This window comes from Gouania willdenowi, chromosome 3 (genome assembly GCF_900634775.1).
Source record: "Gouania willdenowi chromosome 3, fGouWil2.1, whole genome shotgun sequence".
Lineage (NCBI taxonomy): Eukaryota > Metazoa > Chordata > Actinopteri > Blenniiformes > Gobiesocidae > Gouania > Gouania willdenowi.
This window is the reverse complement of record NC_041046.1, coordinates 40,078,410-40,101,202: the sequence shown is the minus strand read 5'-3', so window position 1 is coordinate 40,101,202 and position 22,793 is coordinate 40,078,410. Positions and strand designations below refer to the sequence as shown.

General features: G+C 37.9%; 1 protein-coding gene across 2 annotated transcripts in view; it reads right to left on the bottom strand.

Annotated features, from left to right (window-relative positions):
* mpped2a (metallophosphoesterase domain containing 2a) overlaps positions 1–20,933 on the bottom strand; it is an 84,232-nt gene extending 63,299 nt beyond the window's left edge. Inside the window, exons 1-2 of one of the 2 annotated variants that reach the window (XM_028443154.1) lie at positions 20,536–20,933; positions 15,042–15,310 (exon numbers count right to left, since the gene is read on the bottom strand). In XM_028443154.1, the coding sequence (XP_028298955.1) occupies positions 15,042–15,187 (146 nt within the window). In that variant the 5' untranslated portion in view covers positions 15,188–15,310; positions 20,536–20,933. Of the gene's footprint in view, positions 1–15,041; positions 15,311–17,018; positions 17,067–20,535 lie in introns of those variants that run through there. The other variant, XM_028443155.1, reaches the window with a different exon arrangement.
* Positions 20,934–22,793: the final 1,860 nt, after the last annotated feature.

Genomic DNA, 22,793 nt, shown 5'->3' with positions numbered 1-22,793 from the left:
ACAATATTTGTTTGACACAAGACAAGTTCAATTACACCAATAAAGATTCAGAGGATTCATAGAAATTATGAATTTGAAATAAAATTAGCATCTATGCTAAGTGAATTCAAAGAAGAATGCAAGAAAACCTTTGACTGCTGCATGGTTTACATTGTTTACTTTTGATTTCCTTTCTCCTTTGATTATTTTCAAACCTATAAAACATGGGAGTCTCCTGTAAAAGCATAACCTGGCACCTAGGCCTGGGCGGTATACCCGGTTTATACCGAATACTGGTATATATTTTCGTTATATGAATTTTTATTATACCGCCGTACCGGTGTATTTGATTACACAACTTTCAGAACCCTACGGTGTGTTTCAGACCGGACCCTTTTCATCGTTGCACTTCTAAATAGGAAGGTAAACAGTAGCGCTCTGGTGTTAGTTGTGGTGTAAATCATACATGTAAATGGATAAGAAAGCTCTGAAGCTGCATGTGAGCATGTGCCTGCGTGCACATACCTCTGCTACACGAGAACAACATTCACGTACATGGAGGCACGGTTAGCTTAACATGTCCGCAGTTTGGCAGTAATACACGAAAAAAGAGAGCAAAGGATCGCAATTTGTAACTCCTATACCACGGAAATAAATCCTGGTGGATCTGCAAACAAAACGCCACCACTGAGTATGCAGCATTTAAAGCTAGAAATCAAGCTAATGCTAAAGCTAAGCTTGAACGGCAAAGAGCTATTGGGCTGCTTTTGCAAACTTGTATTACTACTAGTGTGGAGTTATTCTAAAATATTCACTCATCATGACAGTAAAATAGACCATCCTAAGTTAATCTACTACAGTAATTCCTCTCTCTTACCTTTATTTTTCTTTATTCTCTATCCTTTCTTTATCCCTTATCCTTATATTTATCACTATTATTATTATTATTGCTGCTGGCATGTTTTTATTTCAAATTCCATGTGCTGTTTTTTTTTTTTTTTTAAACTGTACTCAACAAAATAAACCTTTCTGCTTCTGATTCTCAACCAGTAGAAAATGCTGTGAACACCTGATTATGCATGAAAAAAAAAATACCGTCATATACCGTGAAACCGTTAGAATTTAGAAAATGACTGTGATATACATTTATGGTCATGCCGCCCAGCCCTACTGGTACCAGTGGTGCTAAAAGCATTTTTGGGAGACCATTAAGTGATCAGTGTAGGGCGACAAAAGCAGCATAGACATTTTACCAGATGTAGGTGCTAAAGAGAAAATGTGACGTTTATGTTTTGTTTTTTGTTTTTGGTGAATTAGGAGCATACGGAGTAAACTGCAGACAAACCAGTAATGCAGCCTTTATTGTTCTTTCAGGGGAAACATCAAAACACAGTCTATACCCTCTGCTCCCCTCCCCCTCCTATAGGGTCCCCCTCCACACACACACACACAGAGCAATAGCATTTCTCTATGAAGAGCACAGAGTGCGCCTCTCTTATCTGCTGCGTTTCAGCTGTCTGCGCTAATTCAATAAACTTCAGAGAAACAAAATGAACACAGAAATAACCGAGAGGGGGCAAACGCTGCCAGTGCCGGTGCTCGGGCTGGAGGCGAGGCCACTCAAATAGGGGGTGGTGGGGGGAATAAAAAATATGCACAACCAGCAAGAGCCTGAATGAAATAAATTCAACAAGATTGAAGGAAAAATAAAAAGTGTCAGCGTAAAAAATAAACAAATGTGAATTGATTTGATGGAGGATGTGGAAACAGTCTCGTGCCTTAGCACCTCCCCCTCCATTTGTTGTTGGGCGACTGCGTGTCTTCCTTCGTCTCCCATAATGGCAGAGAACGCAGCACAAAGAGTGCAAAGGAATATAAGCTCAGGAGAAACCTTCCGGCACCGCGCTGGGAAATAAATTGCTTGGGCTAATGCCCCTTTCATTATGGCGCTGCCTCTAATTGTGCTGCTGACAGTCCTGCGTGGCTGAGAGGAGCTGGGGACGACATGGCCCCCAGCGACACACTGACTGCACTGAGAATTAAGTAGAGGAGCCCTGTTCACCAGCACTAACATGATGTCAACTAGAGTCACTCACTCAAAAAAAAAATATATATATATATATATACACGTATATATACAGTAGGGATGCACCAAAATGAAATTTTGAGGCCGAATACTGAATGCGGTTAAGTTTTTCACTATTTTTTTTAAATAGTGAAAAATTATAGCATAGAATACATTTTTAGACATGTTTTTTTTTAAAGAAAATAAATGTTTATTGAATATTCTAACATTTTTTAAATATTCCAGTTGCCTTTACGTTTCAAAAAAAAGCACAACAAAGTTTTTCATTTATATTAGTCCTTCAAAAAAAATCTAAAATGCATTAAAGGGGAGGTATGATAAAAAGAAATCACTTTCTAATAGTTTTGATAGTGATATATAGATATACATCCCTTTAGCCTCATTCAGAGGGACAAAGTGTAAAAAGTTCTTTCCTCCCTCCCTTGTTATTCCACATTTTGTAAAAAGTTAGCTTTCAACGGGCGAGTTGGATTTTGCCCACGTTGGTAGGTGATGTCACCTAACACGCCTCCTAGAATGTGAGCTCCTCCCTCTCCAAATATCTAACAGCTAAAACAACACTGCGGTTTAATATAGAATATATATTATACTTTATTACCATATATGTAAATGCAAACTGCACTACTGGACACCCAAACTGCACTGCTTTTTCTGCTGCCGATTGTGTTGGGAGTCACTGCTTGAAGCCACGGACCCCTTGTTTAACACATCAGCTGATAGCACTCCGTGCTAATGCTACAGCAGCCTATGCAGCTTGTAAACTGAGGAGGAAACGATGGGGATGTTTACCAAAGGAGGAAGGTAGGTTTTTTTTGCAATATTCGGTGGCCAAATATACAGTATAAATATATATTGCATAAATAGTTGGGTTCACAGAGCTAATAGGGCTGGGCGATATGGACCAAAACTCATATCTCGATATTTTTTGTCAAAATGGTGACATACGATATAAATGTTGATAATTTTAATTCAAATAGTCTTACCAGAAAAAACTATTCTGGGTTATGGCGGCGCGCTCTTCGCTCCTCAGTATGGGTGTTTCTTTTCAAATATTTTATATCGTGCACTTTGATGCTGATGAACTTTTTATTCTGAAAGACTTTTACTGTACCTTATATTGTTTTTATGATGATTGTCTGTTTGACTGAATCTTTGTGTACTTGAATGTTGTTGGGAGGGGCATGTGCAATGACAATAAAAGGATTCTATTCTATTCTATATTTGCTGCACACACACATTTGAACACCTGCACAATTTGTGCCACTATTGGCTTTTTCTCTCATAACGGACAGCACGTGTGAGTGAGTTCTAACCACACTGTGGTTTTCATGCTGTTCTGAGAAGTAGCAAAAGTATTGACTACTAAAACAAGTATCGATACAAAATAAGCTATAAAAATATATATATATAATTATATAGGCGATATTGTAATTTTCTATATTGCCGAAGTAGTAAACTCACATCTTTGAATCTCTATATACATATATATACACACACACATACATATATTAAAATCAATAAAAAAAAAACATTCTTTGCCTAGTGGTTAAGGACACTGGGCTTGTAATCTGAGGGTTGTCGGTTCAAATCTCACCCGGGCCATCACTATGGATGTTGAGCAAGTCCCTCAACTCCTAAGAAGAAGAACCTAATCTAACAATTGATAGAAATAACACTTAATGTTTCGGTAACGTTCTACCCACCGATTGGCTGCTGGTTGAGCTGACGTCATTGTTGCCAAAATAAATTATTTTTTAAATTGTTAAAAAAAAAAAAAAAGGTATTCAGGTCAAATATGTGGTGTAGCCTTAACTCAACGAACTGAAAGACGATGTAGAAGCTGCTGATGGAATAAAAATCACTTTAAACTCACTTGTGGAGGTCGACATTATTACTCGAGGAAGTTCTCCGTTCACGTACAGTAACTCACACTGGTTTGATGAGGTATAAAAGGCATGCGATGGTTCCCATGGTAGCGTAGACTTCCCTGTTTTAAAGACTCTTCCTTGTTCAGCTGAAGGCATGCATGGATCTGTAGTCAGATGGATGATAGTGGCGTCTAGTCCTATCTTTTGTTTCCAGGAAAGTGCAACGCCAAAATCTGTCCACTGTAATGTTCCTGGTCTTTTAAGGAATGACGTCTTAGCGTCCAAGGAACTGGATCACACGTAATCAAGCACTAAAAGGTGAGAATGCTATTTCATCAGACTCTCTATGGCAGGCATGGGCAACTGGCGGCCCGGGGGCCACATACGGCCCATAGTCTAATTTTGTGTGGCTACCCAAAAAAAGCTCAAATTGGCTAAAAAAAAAAACACACAAAAAAAGAGAAAAAATATTAAAAAAATTAGAACACAATTACACAATATGACAGTCATATATACAAAATAACCAAATGATACATTTACAACAAAAACACAAAAAAATGACTCCAAAAACACAAAATGAGTGTTAAATATATGAGGAGACAAAACTTTTGGATAACAAAAACACACAATGGCAACAGAAAAACACAAAATGAGTACAAAAAATGACTCCAAAACCAGTCATTATTCTAAACGTTGACATAAATGTTGATCATGTGGCCCTCGGATCAACGATCACATTTTTATGGGCCCCGCTGTGACAGAAGTTACCCATCTCTGCTCTATGGGGATGAAGAGCTCGCCAGATGTGACAAGAACATGACAAGCTAACGCTGATTGGCTGAAATCTCCAAAATGGCGAAACCCACATATTAACGGATATCACGTGTAGTTGAAGTCTAAAAGTTTATTCAAATAACTCCAAAGAGATTTCTTAAACAGTTTTTTGTGTGAATGTGGTGATGGACAATTCTAGTCATAAAAGGCTAATATATGATAACTCAAGTGACTTCACCAGTTTTTGTTGTTCAAACACTAAAATGAATGGCAATCAGGCCCATTTTTGGTGATTTTATGAGTTCACCCCAATGTTAGTGCAGAAGTAGATGTATGGATGTGATTACATCTGCAACCTTGGATAATAGAATTTTTAAATTAAACTCCCTCCAAACCAGATAAGCACTTGTTGTGGAGACCAGTGATTCTCAAACACTATTTTGGCTCATGTACCCCCTTTCTCTCACTTTTTAATCCAAGTACCCCATTTAACCGACGAGAACATTTTGCTTAGGATTCTGTGAAAAAACTATAGATCATATCGATGGAATAAATGAGTGATAACACACATTTTAAAGAATCTCATTTTGTAAATGAGTGGAATGAAAGAGTATTTAGTGCCTTCTGAATAGATTTATTTCTATAGTTTTTATCATTTACGGTCAACTCCCTCCTGATGTAGGACCAAGTCTGACCTTTGTATTTTCAGTTCATGTTCTAATCAAGAAAATTTCTATCATCATTTTGTGGGTTTTTGTGTCATTTTGATGTAATTTTGTTGTAATTTTGTGTATTTTGACGTTTGTTATTATTCTTCAGTATATTTTTCTCTTATTTAGTGTGTTTTTGTGTCTTGGTATTATTCAAATTGTTCTCTGTGTGTTTTTTGGTGTCATTTGGTTGTTAATTTTGTGTATTTTGTCGTGATCTGTATTTTTCTCATTTGTGTCTTTGTGGTCGTTTTGTGTGTTGCTGGTAATAGTAAATATTTTTCTCTAGTGTGTTTTTGGTTCATTTTATTATTCAGTATTTTTCAGTTTTTCTTTTGTGTGTTGCTGGTAATATTAATTAGTATAATTAAAAAAATGTAACTCAAAAAAGTACCCCGTGTAGCGCTAGCATGCTAATGCCTACCTCCATTTAAGAAACTGGTGTAGACAAGCTTCCTTCCGTCTGCTTTCTGTGACATCATCATCATCATCGAACCGTGCCCTTTGTTGCCAGGTCGAGCAGCACCAGGGGCCACAATCTCAAATACATCCAAAAGGCTTCCACCTCTGAATGAGAAGCAGACCTGTCCAATGTCAACTGTCACTTAACGCCCTCAGCAGGCGCTGCCACCCTCCACCACCACCAGCAGCAGCAGGTCAGGGGTGGAGGGGGAACTTAATCAAGGGTTCTCCTGTTACAAAAAGCCCTGCTCTCCAACTGGCACGCTGCAGCGGGCCAACAAAAACAAAAAGGGACCAGAAAGGGCTGGGGTCTTGATTTCACACATGGGTTGAAGCATTGAGGACGTGATAAGCCACTGCTTCATATGAGCTAACTGTCTGGTTACAATAAAATGTCACTCCATCATTAGCTAGTGATAAACTTTTCTGTATTTATGTTCCTGACAGCTACCCAGGTTGGTTTTTAGTTCTGTACACATGATGGGAGAGAATCTCTTTTGCTTCATCATGATGTCACAACCAAGACAATAAGCAAACAAATCTACGGTAAATAGAACCTTGAGTGATGTACGTAGGGTCTTTGATTTTCCACGATGAAAAAGACAGAATTCACGTTCCGGAGCGGAAAAAGCAATCTGACCCGGATATTTTCTCTTTATTTTTAAATAAATCATGTTTTGGGACAATATCACACGTTTATATTCACTGGAAAACTAACGATCGAGTGTCTAGAACAAGGGTGTCAAACTAAGTTAGTTCAGGGGCCAAATACAGACCAAATACAGATTTCAGGTGGGAATAAGAACAAATTCATGAATATGTCCTGGTTTGCACTTCTACATATAAATGATAAAGTACAGTATGTGAGTACATCAGTCCCTGCAGGAACTTCACTTAAATTTCCTTGATTTGAGGAATTTGGGGAAATTTGCTCTAAAAATTTAAGAAAAAATTGCCAGGTTTTTGAAAAATTGAGAGTTCTTTCAACAATTTGAGATTAAAAATGACTGCAATCATGTGATAGAAGAAATGGAAAACTCAGCTTTGCAAATATTGAGGATTTTAATTGAATTTTTTTATTTGGAGGTGATGCGATATCTACAACTGAATTAGTTGATCATTCACATTTCATGTTTTTTCTATAATTTTTTGCTTTCAAGTAGGCCGTATTTGATGGTCTGTTAGGAGTATCGTGACAAAAAAAAGGCTCAGACACCCACACCAAAAATATTATTACCTATATTTTCATTGATTAAGAAGCCTGACAAGGTAACCAAGAGATGAGAAATAAATTGGATAATAGATACTATTTTTTTGTGTAATTTAAAGCTGATTTAGGGGTAAAAACTGACCCATTATCACAGAAAGCTAACACAAGAGGAAGGTTAAGTTTAATGGGGTTATTTAGGAAAAGCTCGGTAATTCTGATGAATTGTAATTGAACTTTAGTAATTGAGAATGCAATTGTAAGTGACTTTTAGGACAACTAATAAATGTAATTTTAATTGAAATTCGAAAAAATGCCGGTCACCGTAATAATTGGGTATGGATAATTGAAGACGTAATTGTAATTTAAAATTTAATCAACCTTAACCCTGAATTTGGATCAGGGTCGGGGTCTGACATTGAGTTGAGTAATACAGTAATATTACAGCTGTGACTCATATGCAACATTAACCACACATTCCTTTAAATATCAGAACGTGTCTTTGCTATTAACAGCTACGGTTGTGATATTTAGTAAAAAATAAATAAAAATTAAAAAAAGGAAGTAGTAGTTATGAAAAACATGCTTTACAATTGAAGGTTGGCTGGTTTTGGTGCAGAAGCCAGAGTTTGGTGGTTAAATCATGATTGCTGCACAATTCTTTATTAGATCAACGCCATCACTGGAGTGTATTTATGTTCAGCGCAAGGTTTAACTTGACGCACATGATGCAGGAGCAAATAAGGAGCACTTTGTTTTGAAAACTAAGTCACATGACCACACATGTTGAGCATCCTGACTGGGAACAGAAAGAGAGGTTCGAATTTTATAGAGTAAGTAAAAAAAAAAAAAGGGAAAACTATGGCATTTCCTTCCTGATTTGGCTCCAAAAACACAAAGAAACGGATATAAAAGCACCTCAAAGTCCTTCAGAAGCTCAGTAACAGAAACCAGGGTGGAACGTGTGTGTGTGTGTGTGTGAAGGAAGCCTTGTGAGCAGCTTGTGTCAGGATGTCGTCAGTAAATGATTCATCCTCATCCAATTATTCAGAAGGCGGGAATAATTAACACGGCATCTGGAGGAGTTTGTTAAAAGTGGGCGTTTTCCTTCGGGGTGGGGGGTGGGCGTTAGACAATTTCCATTTCCCACCATTAAAATTCATCCAATGTGCTCAGGTGTTTTCATTATTACAGGCAGAGAATACCTGCACAATATCTTCAAATGTGTTTTTTTTCTTCTTTTGTATGCCCATATTTTGTTATTGGTGGCAAAAATGTATTTTCATTAAATACAGGCCTTGAACTATTCATGATTGGATTTGAAAACTAAACGAGGTGAGAAAACACTAAAGAAAAAAAACATTTCAACACAACTAATACAGTAGATGACCTATTGGTGAGAGGACGTGAGGCCCACAGCGTCAATTAAAAAATATTTTAAACAACCTTAAATACAGAAATACACACTCACTGATCTTATCACGGATAAGTTTTCACGCAGACCATTTATCTAATGGAACCAATAATCCATTCTAAGTGTTAGTATTTTGGTTGTGATTACACTTTGACCCTGATGAGTAATTCCAAACGTGAGAATTTCACTAATGCTTACAGGTGGAAATCTATCATTTGAGTTTTAAAAACCATTTGAAAAAGACGCTATAATCATAATGAGAAAATCAAAGTATATTTAACACTTTTTCATGGAGAATTCTCACATGGATTGAGCTATATTATTCAACCTGTAATTACAAGAAAATGCATGATTTCTGGCTTAATATTTCCAAAATATCATATACTATGAAGGTAGAAAAATTGTCTGAAATGTTTGAAGAGTTTCTGATCAATAATTATAATTTTCACACCACTGGAGAAACCTTTAGAATTCTTTATAATTTTGTCCAGTTATATTTAGCATTTAAATGTGTCGCTCACTAAAATAAAAATAAAAAAAACGCTGAATAAGGTTTGTTCTTCAGTTGATTTATTAAGAGTTGGAAAGGCTGCGTTATTCTTAAATCACAATCAAATATTAACAGAAAAACAACAATAACAGAGGCTACCTGTGAGAAACTCAATGATGTGGAGAAAACAAGAATACATTCCTGAATAAAGATCAACACGGGGAAAAAGAGCTTATAAAAAAGGTTTGAATTACTGTTGATTCATTAATTCCAGAAATGTTGACTCGGCAGAGTAGGTCAGTGTTCTCGATTCCCTATTTGCCTTCGTCTCATCCTGCAACAATAACTGCAGCCATCTGTGAGTAAAGCTGTGACAGCCTTTCAAACGTGCAAAATAAATACGCACAAAGTCTCCGCAATCAGCCCCAGTTTTGGAAACTAATAATGCGTCTACGTAATTGATGTTTGCATCTTCTCCTCCCAATGCGCTGCATGTTCTGTTGCTCAAACTTTTAGTAAATCAGACTCTTAACTCGGCTTAAACCAGAGGTGAAAGTAATGGATTACAAGTACTCAGTCACGTTACTGTAACTGAGTTGATTTAGCACGAAATAGGCCCTTTAAAAGAAGTAATTTGTTACATTTCTGTACCTAAACATTACTGAGTTTTAAGTTTTAAAATGATCAACATGGTGCCAAAAAAGCTTTGAATGCTGGTTAATTTCTCAGTTTTAGAGTAGATTCAATTTTTTATTTTGAATTGAATTTATTGGTGTTATTTTATTTTTAAAAAACTAATAATTGTACATTTTGACAAACACAGTTGACTTTGTGGAAAATAAATAAAGTTTCAATTGTGCTAGATTTGGCCTAATCCTTTTTAAATTTATACATGAGATGTTTACTGTATGCAAAGGAACCGTGGCAAGTTTTATTACCAAAATAAAACATGCAGTGGGGTGACGAGTAACTGTTACTTTGAGTACTATTTAATTGAGCTACTTTTTACTTGTACTTGAGCATTTTATGAATAACTTACTTGTACTTGAGTATAATTTTAATCAAGTAATAGTAAGTCTACTTGAGTAGGATATATCAGTTCTCTTTACACCTCTGGCTAAAACCAGAGGTGTAAAGGTGTTAAAAAATAAAACCATGAGGCAGCGTTTTACTCTACATGTGAAGAACTCACACACGTTGTGTTGTGTGAAAGAATATGTAACTCTGCATCTTTAGACCAGACACCAACATAAGTATTGTGCCAAAAAAAAGGACCAACTGATAAAAACTAAAAGGCCAGGAAAGAGAGTGAGTACTGACATGTTTCCAGGTTCTTAGAGCTGCTCTTATCTCATTTTAGAGGCCACTGAAGTCTGCTGACGACCAGGTTTGCTTTCTGTAAGACTATCATTAAAAATCCCAGCATGCTTCTTCTTCAGCTCATGCAGGGAAACTCGCTTCATAATCACAAACATATTTTAACAAGACGCGATGAGTCGGGGGGGGGGGGGGGGAATCATTAAAAAGAACACATACACACATGCTGTGGATATGATTTAGGAAGGATTGACATAAATGAGTGCAACATCCTCCGTTTATGAACGCGCTAACTCAGATTACACCTTCAATGACACAAACACGTCTCCCGTCGCCGACCCTGGTTTAACGCCACGCACGGCGCTCACGTCCTGTGGGAATTCAATAAATTAACACTTGAAAGGCGTTAACGACGTAATGCAGTTAAAGCGTGGAGTGAGAAATGCCGACTGGAGATCAAGCACGCAGACGACGATCAGGAGAAGCTCTAAGAAGCTCTTCATATCTTCTCCAGGTGCTGCCTGGACCTCAATGTACTCTAAACATTTGGTGTTGTTGTCCACTGACTACAGCTACTTTTCATTGAGGGAAAAAAATGACAAATCACTTAAAAATATAACTATAAATCTGAACACTTCAAAGAATAGCAAAATATGAACTTTCAACCATTATTAGCTCCTACATGCATTTACATTACAATTATAACAGAATAAAACCTAATTAAAAATAGCCAGAAGTTTTTTTCTTCTAATTTCTAAATTGGAGACATTTAGATTTGATGGTATTTCTAATTTTAGGTTAAAGGTTTAAAACGGTGCATGTATTAGTATTAGTCACGGAACCAGTTCAGTTCAATTGCATTTGCTAAAGGTGGAATGGGAATGGGGGGGAATAAAGGGGAGAGTTTTTTGGGGCCCATCCATAAAGTCAGCAAAATGATGGTCCATTGTTCTGTGAATCTGTGATAACCACATATACAGTATTTATCTGAATATCCACTTCTATCCAGGAAGTTTATTATTTAGTATATAGTCATTTTAAAGATGTAAATCCTTGTTTGGGTTAAAAGTGACCAAAAATGGTGGAAAAGGTGGTGGAATGGGATTTTAAAAACCACAAAAATTGGTTAAAAGTTGCACATTAAAGTGGGCAAAAATAGACAGAAAAAGTGGCAAAAAGGGTTCAACGTGTCAATACTGGTTTAAAAGTGGCAGAAAGGGGGGAGGGTAATATAATTTAAAAAATATGAACAATTATTTTAAACTGGCAAATAATGTGCAAGACTAATAGTAAATGTTGTTAAATTGGCAAAAATACGCATGGAATAGGTTGAAAAGAGGCAATAATGGGTCAACATATGCAACATTAGGTAGGGCAAGTGGTGGAAAGGGTTTATAAATGCTGACTATGTTTTGAAAGGGGAACAAATGTGCAGAAAATACACTGAAAGTTGATGAAGTGGCATACATGGGAGTAATGTAGTAAAAATGCATTAAAAAGAGCAAAAAAGTGATTAAAATAGGTTAAAATATGACTAAGTTTGGTGGAGTTGCAGAGAAAGGGTGAAAATAAGAATAAATGGGCTTAAAAAAAATTCTTACTTTCTTAAAGGCATCTAGCAGCCCCAAGGTTGAGAACCCCTGCTCTATCTTATCATGAACTCAGTGCTTGCTGACAAAATTTGGCAAAACTTTTTTAGGTGGATCCATCCAGTAGGAATGTGGAAACATCACAACAAGTCCTCATTAACCTGAAATCAAAGTGTTTTCCTACGCCATGGCTGTATCTGTGCACAGCGCCTTCCTAAAGTCCTGCTCCAGTTGGATCCGAGGCCATTAGTGTCCCAACTGGAAGCACATGTTCCAAGTTGCTGAGCATTTCACTTCACGAGAAGTCGCCGACCATAGGGGTGAGAGGGGTGGGGGTGAGGAGCATAGAGCCAGCACAGAAAAATAAACCAGACACAAACCGGCTGGACTGAGTCTGTCCCCCTGCACACAAACACACACACACACACACACACAGACGTCCCGTGCTCTGACTTCAGGGTCACGTTCCAAAGCATTAGCTGGTTAACGGCCACCTCGTGTGTGTGTGCGACACGAAAGCTGCATCAGAGAAATCTAAATATTCTGTACGAGAAGGAAAAACATTAGAGGCAGGATTAAATTTCAAAAGGCTTCCAACCCCCTCCTGAAGGCGGGCTTGGAGGGAAGCAACAACTTCTCACGCGCCAAAAAAGCGCCGCATACAGAAAAGCTCTGAGCAAGTCGGATCATTATCTCCCAAATCTAAACAAGCCTTTACTTTACTGCAACAGAGGCTGTATTCTAAAAGCACTTAAACATAACGGGGGGGTGGGCTAGTGTGTGTGTGATGGTAGGGTTCCCAGTCTGGGTCTTAGAATGCTAGTGTAAAAACACTGCAGGCACTGTGTGTGAAGCCAGGAAACAGGCTAATGTATTTATCCAAACACGTATCTGCAGAGACGCCCACAGCTCCAACACATCCTCTTCTGTGGGGGCTTCACCTCCCAAAAAACCCCCCACCACGCAAAACGATTAAAGTCATTACCCACATAAACACGGTGATTTTATGGTTCATGTTTCAGGAAATGTGGCAGCCGTCCGATTCAAGTCTGAACTACTGATGTTATTCAACCTTTTCAGGCCAAGTGTGTAAAACCTGATAGATATTTACTTTAATAAAGACGTGTCAACACAAATTATAGGGGAAAAAATGTCCATTTAAAAAATTTTTTATTGCAAATTATGACAAAATTCCATTTTAATTTTTACTTTAATGTAGACGTGTCAACACAAAGAACACGTTAAAACTCAAAGATATGCAGAGGGAATTTCTGACTGTGCCTGATACACAATTTGAGCCATTTTGCAAAAAGTGACTATCAAAAAAAATCCTGCAAGTTCTTGCTCTCTTATCTTAAAACGTTCTATTAAAATGTAATAAAGCAATTAAATCCCTTTTTTTAAACCACAGCAACACACAGTGCTGAAGAGCAAACACTGACTTATGTACAATTATCTAAATTGGCTTAATCATTAATGACAATAATAAATATTATTAGTGACATTACAGTTAGGAGCGCTCTGCACTTTGACCCATTGGGCTGCCACGGTTTAGTGCTGTGGGAAGGTTTTGGGTTAAATATCTTGATAAAGGAGTCACAGTGGTGGATCAGCGGTGACACAGAGCTGCCTCACATAGAGCTAATCTACAATCAGGAACAGTTTAGGGTTCAATATCCTCCCAACAAACACTTAGACACACACAGGCATTTCCTTAAAGTGTGGAACGTGTGCTCTAAATAATATAAGATCTGATTCTGAATAGAAATATGGTGTTCCACATGTAGGGGATCGGATTTTCCTTCAGTTTTGAAAAAAAAAAAAAAAAAAAAAAAACAGGATTCACTTCCTGAAACAGAAATGGCAATATAGGTGTTTTAATATTATTATTATTATTATTATTATTTGTTAAACAAAATAGAATAGAATATTGCTTTATTGATCCCAAAGGGGAAATTCACATTTGTAGCAACATCATAAAAAGCAGACGGTAAGAACAAAAATAAATAAATAACAAAACAAACAAAAACAACAAAACATAAAACACAACAATGTGCAAATGACAAGCGAATTTATTGTGTCGGTGTCAGTTTTTTAACTATATTTCTAAATCAGTATTTTTATTTGTACTAAAGTACATTTTAAAAGAAGCAATTCATTACATTTTTACACCCAATATTAATGAATAAATTACTATTTTTTTGTTTAAAAATGATCAACGGACATTGTGAAACTATATATAGCATAGCCGACCAATCAGATTAAAAGTAATGCACTGCACCAAAACAGCCCTGAAGGCGTAAATGACTGAATCACAGACTACAGACCATCACTGTCAGTCACTCAAACTACTTATGACATTAATGCTGATTCTTGGCCGTAAAACCACTGACTAACAAACAATAATAGTGGACATAATAATATGGCTCATTTGGGTCCAATAGTAAACGACTCCACAAATAATTCCAAAACTTTTCTAATTCATAGAGGACACGCTATATGCTGCGGTGTTGTGGTGATACACGGCGCGCTCTGCTGACTGTGTGTGTGTGCGTGTGTGTGTGAGAGAGAGAGAGAGTCAGGTCACAGCTTCTCGTCCCACTAATGAGAGTCGGAGTGTAACCGCATTACACAGGAGCCATGCAAACTAACAGCCCTGATAAAAAGAAAGAGAAACTGATGCTGAGAAAATGTCCCCACACTGTAATGAAAACACCACAACAAACAGCGTCCGTTCAGCAACACACACCTCAAGGCAAACGTTGGAAGTTTGTTCCGTGTGTGACCTCTGTGGTCAGATCAATGAGAGTGGTTGTGTTCTGAAAGGCTATAATGGCTATATGTGCTAATAACTCCCTACAGTTTGTCCTCCATGGCCACCGTACAGTGTCGGTCGGAGCATGAGCCAATTAAATCAGAGAACAAACAAAGACTGGGCATCAAACAGGGCCCTGATTGGCTTCCTGTAGCAGCTCAGCGTGGCTGGTTTTATGTATTTGATTTGGTTTCTGCTGTAAAATAAGCAGCAGATGTAATGTGAGATCATTAGAGGATGAGGAGGAAAAAAACGGAAGGAAATCCAGCATCTCAAAAAAAAAGTTGCCGTAGTCCATGCTTCTGAGCAGCGTGTGTTTGGTCTACTCACATGTGGACGTGTGGGGGTTGGAAGCGGCTCTGGTTGATGTTGTAGTGTGTGAAGGCCTGCGTAGGGTTGGAGCTGTACTCGTCCACCGTGATGGTCACTTTGCCATGAGCCATCCTTCCACCGTTTGGACATGAGACGCCGTTCATTCAGCGGGATTCAGCAGTGAGCCGTGCGGCGGTCATCCTTCAGGGGCCGAAGGAGAAAGTCCACCGCAGGCGGCTGTGGCCAAGGAGCAGCAACCCCAGGCTGAGCGACGTGACCTCCACACACTGCAGGCGAACACACACACACAAGACACACACACACACACACTCTGAGTACAAATATGGTCATGTAATGAAATCACATGCTTATACAAAAAATACAAATTTAGAGCCCTCTTTGCATCTATTCACTTACAGCAGACATGGGTCACATGCAGCCATTAGTCTGATTTTGTCGTGCTCAAAACAAGCAGAAAAATACCCAAAAAATACATCAAATGACAACAAAAACACACAAAAAGACTCCCAAAACACACAAAAATACAACAAATATATGCAAAAAATAATTTCCAAAAGACACAAAATGGCTCTAATAACACACAAAATGACAGGAAAATATACCAAACGACTACAGAAATACTCCCAAAACACAAATAACAGAAGAAAAAAAAAACAAAATACATAAAATAAGTCAAAAAAAAAACACACAAATAGCTCCAATAACACACACAGTCAAAGAATTACACAAATTGACAGAAAAATGTACCAGATGACCACAAAAATACACAATATGACAGAAAAACACAAATTAAGTTCCAAAAGACACAAAATGGCTCTAATAACATACAAAATGACAGGAAAATATACCAAATAACCAAAAAATTCACAAAATGACTCCCAAAACACACAAAATAACAGAAAACTATACAAAATGGCAAAAATTTAAAAAACAAGTTCCAAAAGACACAAAATGACAAAGGTATCCACAAAAAAAGACAAGGAAAAATACCAAACGACCATAAAAATACACAAAACGACTCCCAAAACATAAATAATATGCCAAAAAATGATTTCCAAAGACACAAAATGGCTGTAACAACAACTAACCACACAACCACAAAATTACTCCTAAAACCCACAAAAATAACAGAAAAATATTTTTTAAATGACAATAAAATTATATAAAATAAGTTCCAGTAGAAACAAATGGCTCCAATAACACACATTGTCAGAAAAACCCACAAAATGACAGGAAAATATACCAGACGACCACAAATAAAATTTGGGTTGCAGGCCTAAAGCTTAAAACATGTGACATCATTTCCATTTGTTTTTTCCCTGTTGTGTTCAATGTTTTTTCCTGCTGTCATTATGTAACATTCCCCAATGTAAAACAAATAATTGCAAAATAAACACAGACATTTCTAATTTAAAAGTTTCAAAGAGTAAAAAATGACACACAAATGATCTTTTCTTTTTTTATAGAAGGACAAACGCACTTTAAAAGCGCCCGTGATATTAATCATTATCAGCAGATTTATTGTGAAAATAAAAGCGAGCAAGCAGCACATGTGGCTCATCAAAGAGGAATAACTTACTAAAAGTTTATCTGTCTGAAACTTTAGGAACTAAATCTAAACGCTGTCTTTTATTGCTGCAAATTATAATGAATTCCAAGGCAAAAAGAAGAAGAAGAAGAAAAGACTGCAGGCACGACCTCTGAGGCATCAGTCATGTTGGAAATAAATAAAGCAGCAGACAGGCTGCAGGCACCATAATCTCAGCCGCTGATAGATTGTTGCAAAGCCTTCAATAAAACATGGGCTTCGTCTGAAAACGTGCATCAAAGAGGCCTCGTCGTCCTCATCCTCATGATGATCAAACCCCAGAAACAGAAAAACCACAGATCTGCTGAACCTGCTCAGGAATCTGCTGCAAAGAAACGACTAAACAAAGACGGAGAAGAAATCTGAAAACACACACGCACACTCACCGGGCTCGGCCGTGCACTGCAGCCTCCCTCCTGTCTGACCTCCCTAACCGATCGTAAAAGTGGCCACTGTGGGCTTTGACAGGCATTTTATACCAACAGACCTCCTGATGCAGGCACCGGGTGAAGGGGGGGGGGGGGGGGGGGGGAAGCGGTTAGAGAATAGCAGCAGGCTTTGCCCTCGCTGTATTTAACAAGTCTGTCACATTTTGTTGAAGAAAATCAGCAGCTCTGGAGGATAATTTTTGTGGTTTTAGCTCAATAAAAGTTAGTTACACCCCTGCACTAATAATAAAACTAAACATACTCACATCTCCATTCATTTAAATCAGTGCTTTTCAACCTTGGGGTCACCTGGAATTAAAATGGGATTGGTTAAAACAGGGGTGTCAAATTCATTTTAGTTCAGGGGCCAAATACGCACCAGACTGATCTCAAGCGGGCCAGTGTTAATTTTTACAAGAAATTTTTATTTAGTTTTTGTCTTTTGAGTTTTAGTCAAAATTTAGTCATCTGATTTGTTTTCATTTTAGTCGACTAAATCAATAACAGCTCTGGAGGATATTGTTGGTGTTTTTAGCCCAATAAAATTTAGTTACGCCACTGCACTAATATCAAAACGAAATATACTCACATTTCCAAAAAAAACAAACATTAATTTAAAGGGAACATATTATGAAATATCCACTTTTGCAGTTTTTTTTTTTTTAACATATATGAGGTAACTGGAGTGTCCACCGGCACACAAAATGTGAATTAAATCCACCCAGTCCTTTGTTTGTGGTCTGTGTAAGGCTTACAACACAGAGAAAAGTGCTCCGTGTCACATTTTCTGAGTTTGTGAAGTCACAAGCTAAACTCCGCTGGTGAAGGGCTGATCACTTCTTCTCAGGCCGTATGTTTACAGCACTTATCGTTAACTCGCCACATTTACAGTTTAAATGATCAACTTATGGAGTAACTAAAGGATGAGTTCACCCAGAATGGAGGCTTATTCAAGAACTTAACTGCTTTCAATCTGCCCCTGTAAATTGACGAAGTGTACTCCACGAACACAACCCCAAAACGGCGCGCTGTCAAACAGCGGTTTTATACAGGGTATTAAACCTCTTCTGTTGCTTGATTCGTGTTATGTTTTGACCAAACCCCAGCACAGATACTATGTCAAACTCATTTTAGTTCAGGGGCCAAATACGCACCAGTTTGACCACAGATTTTATGCAGGAAAACGAGTCATTTCAACACTATCGCGCCGTAGTTTACACTTCTACGTTAGGGCTGGGCGATATGGACCAAAACTCACATCTCAATATTTTTTCACCAAATGGCGATATACAACATAAATCTCAATTTTTTTTAATTAAAAAAAAAAAAAGTCTGACCAGAAAGACAATTTAGGTTAAAATTGCTAATGCAAAATGCCACACAGGCACATTTATTAACAAACAGTTGTATAATATGTGCCACTTTTGGCTTTTTCTGTAATGTGGCTTTATTTAGAGTCTAGGTAAATCCATCTAATTGAGTATATTTATACAAAATTAGCTATAAAATAAAAATATATCGATGTAGGCAATATTGTAATTTTTCATATCGCCAAAATAGCAAAGTCGATATACTGTATCTTAGATCTTGATATATTGCCCAGCTGTATTATACGTATACATAAAATACTAAATATGCAAGAAAACAACAATATCCAAGCAATACGTGATGGATATCAGTTCCAACAGGATATTCACATTACATTTCATTGATTTTGTGACCAATTTCTATTTAATAAGGGAAATATTAGGTCAAAATATGAGGAAAAATTAAGGGTTTTGTAAGAATTTTGTGTTTTTTTCAACAGTTTAACATTAAAAATGACTGCAATCGTGGATATAAGCATAAAGAAAACTGTGAGCTGTCATTTTTTACTTTCTCCTGCAAGCCGAATTGGATGCTTCAAAGGACTGGATTTGGCCCCCGTACCATGAGTTTGACACGTACAGCTTATAATATCTAGTAATTGGTTAAAAAAAAAAAAAACTTCAGTAAAAATTATGATTTAAATGGTATTTGTTAATATTTTTTTTAAAAACAAATAGTGCACTAATCCTCTAAGGGTCGGCCGGACATTTGTGATATCAACATGGGGTCACGACACGGAAAAGGTGAAAGCCTACGATTTAAAATGTAGGGCTTGATACTTCCTGGGAATCTCCCCCAGGCAGAAAAAGCAGTAAAAAATGTCAAACCAAATTTGAGAAAAATCTGCCTAAATTCAAGGTTTTTGCCATTTCTTTTCAGCATGGAGGGATTTCAGAGTATCCTGGCTGCAGGAAACACAAGTTTGCATACCTCCATGACCCTCAAAAGAAACAATTTCCTCGTATTTAAAAGCTGCCAGATTATAGCAGACCTGCACACCCTCTATGTAGACCACATGTGAAGCTGCTGCAGGGGGGACAAGGAGACTTTTTCGTGCAGGTGAAGGCTGGTTTGTGTGCATGCATTGGTACAGCCTTCCTTCAGTGTGTGTGTTGAAGGTGGGCGATACGAAAAAATTACAATGTTGCCTATATCAATATATATATATATATATTGTATCGCTTATTTTGTATTAAAATACTCGTGTTGCTTGTTTCAAGGCAATTGTGGCAGTAATTATTTTTTTAATAAAATACTAAGAAATGTCCCAGTTTCCTTCTGTTTACACATACCACGCCGTGTTTTCTCTGAGAGAAGCAGTCATGTGACCAGGTACGTCACGCTTTTGTGACACATTTCAATCTCGAAACGTCTGAAATTACTCCTCATGAAAGCGTAACAACTTTTTAGTGATATTTGAGTGTGTTTTCGAAATTCAGGTGTTTACATTACCAGTTTTTACTGCGCTATTTAGCTTTATCGGAGACGCATCTTGTATAGAAAAAAAAAAAGCAAATTAACCCAAAATTGTTTTTCTGGTCAGATTTAATTTTTAACTAAAATTATCTAGATTTATACCGTATAGAGGAATTTTGCAACAAAAAAAATATTGATATAACTTTTGGTCCATATCGCCCAGCCCTAGAGTGTGCGTATGTGTGTGTGTGTTGATAGCCTGTCTGTCTGTGTCTACCTTCCAGCAGCAGTAGGGACTAGCTCTGTAGCATAGCTGCTAAAACCTGCCAAGGCAGTGTGTGTGTTAATATGCACGCTGTAGCTCCACACTGAGCAGCTTTCTAGCCAACACACACGCGCGCGCACACACACAAACACTGGTTGTCCCTGCAGCCGCGGGACACACACACACACACACACACACACACACACACACAAAGCCAACTTCAGTGTGGAACCCCCTCATCCAGAGGATGGGCTGGTGCACGGACACGGCGGTGTGTGCACAAAAGGAGCCAAAGCAGCAGGTCTGAACTCTGAACTGTGGAGAATGGAAGCGGTTCCTCGTGTGTGTCTGTGTGTGTGTGTGAGACACACACTCCACCTTTGTGCGGCAGAAGCGGAAAGGAACGGAACGGAAAGGTGGCTCTACCTTTTATGTCGTACGGGGTTAAAGAGAATCCACAGCCGGGTCGGGGTCGCCCTCTACGCCGCAGCGGAGCAGCGACGCGGGTCCATGCGGCGGTGGAGGCGCCGGAGAGCGGGCAGAGTTCGAGCGTCGGGTCCGGGGAGCCTGCGGTGTCTGGGGCGGGCAGGGCGAGAACCTTCGACCCGGCGGGACCTTGAGCTGCTCCCGTGGAAAGAAAACCAGACAAGGCAGGGAGGAGAGGGCGAGAGACACTGACGGGGAGCGCGAGAGAGAGCGAGCGGGGAGGGGGCGCAGTGCAGTGAGCCGGAGCTGCCACTGGGGTCAGAGAGCAGCGGGAGCGAGCACAACCCCCCGTGCGCGCCCCCATCACCAGCGGGCACACGCACGGGCAGTCGCAAGACGGAAAGAGGGCGGAGTCATGCTCCGTGCTGCGCTCAGGGTTGCCAGTTTGAGCTGTTTCCCCGCGTTTTCTGACAAAATTGAAATTTACTGCTTATATATTTATATTTATACATCATAGGGTGGCTCAAAAAACATTTTTCAAAGAAAACACCCTCCCTGTGTGAAATGGTGTCCATTATGGGGTACAGCAGCATGTCAACTTTTTTCTGATTTTTGGCCCCTTAAATCAGGGTTTCCCAAAAGGGGGTACGTGTACCCCAAGGGGTACGCAATATCACTACAGTGGGTACGTCAGAGAGAGAGAGAGAGAGGATAATTAAAGAAATAAAGTGTTAGTCTAAATTATAAAAACTAGAGAAATCAATTCATTCAGGAGCCAATAAATCAGTGTTTTTCAACCTTGGGGTCAGGTGTGGGGTCGCCTGAAATTTTTGAAAAATGAAAATAGTTTTTTGAAATTTTGGAACTTTTTTTTTTTTTATTGAAAACCCACAAAAACTGCATAAAATTTGTAAAACGTTCCACGTGTTTGAGTTCCAACTTTTTCCTACATTTTGCATGATTGAAATGTTATTTCAACTTAAATAAATGAATGTTGTCCACATGTACATATTATTATATTTACATACCATTTAGAGAATCTTTTAAAATGTCTGAAAAAAATTGACATCTCACCCAGGGAGGGTGTTTTCCTTGAGTGTACGACATGGAGCATGCAGCACAGAAACAATAAGATATAGCTTACTATTTTAGTCAGAAAGTGGGAAAATTCAAGTTATTATAGCACTAAGAACAAAAACCACTTTACATAATAGAAATATATTACAGTACTTAAATTGTTATTATTATAGTAATAATCAAATATATGAAAAACAAACAAAAGAGCTAAAAGGAGGCTATATTTTTTGACCAGGGATTAATTTTTTGTTTGTTTGTCTGTTAGCAGGATTATGTCAAAAATAATTAACAGATTTTGAAATTTTTTTTAACCAAAGATAGACTTTACACTAAGGGTGCAAGAAAAAAATCAGTTCGGCGATATATAGCGATATTTTACCGTGTGATCATTAGCGAGCAAGAAACTTAAGTTACAGCTATAATTATTTATATTTATACATCAATGTACACAGAATGTTAACCACATTTTTCCAGGATTTTACCTTTTTGGGGTGGAAAAACATTCTTGTTTCTGACAATAATGACTTAATTTACATGCTGCACAGTACCAACAAGATATAGCATACAAAAGTATAGAAATGTCAGCATTTTTATTATTATTATTATTATTATTATTATTATTAATAATAATATTTGTGGTAGTAGTAGTAGTTAAATTGTTATCATAATAATCAAAATATATGAAAAACAAACAAAAAGCTAAAAATTATCTTTTTTTTCCTTCTCCAAGGAGCTAATATTTTCATCAGTGTTTGTTTCTTTCTCTGTTATATACTTATTCTGGATCATCAAAGCAAACAGGCTCTCTGGGGCTGGGTTTGACTCCCAGTCGTGGCATTTTAGACCTTTCTCTTTGGAGTTTGCATGTTCTCCCTTGTGCTTGCATGACTTTTCACTGGGTACTCCCTCGGCTTCTTCTCACAGTCCAATAATCTTAGCTTGTATCGAGTCTAAATTGTCCATCTCAACCTATTCGTGTTCAAACCGACGACTGCAGATTTGTCAGAGAACTTCTGCAGGAAAGCCGTATTTAAAGCCATCTCCACTTGTCATGACAGGAGCTTAATATTATTTATTCTTACATTTGGCTGTTTTTAGGAGAGTTTTCTAAAATTACAAATTCACCCTGTGGCAAAAATATAATTTAATCCTCAAACATGTCCTAATAATTTTTTTTGGGT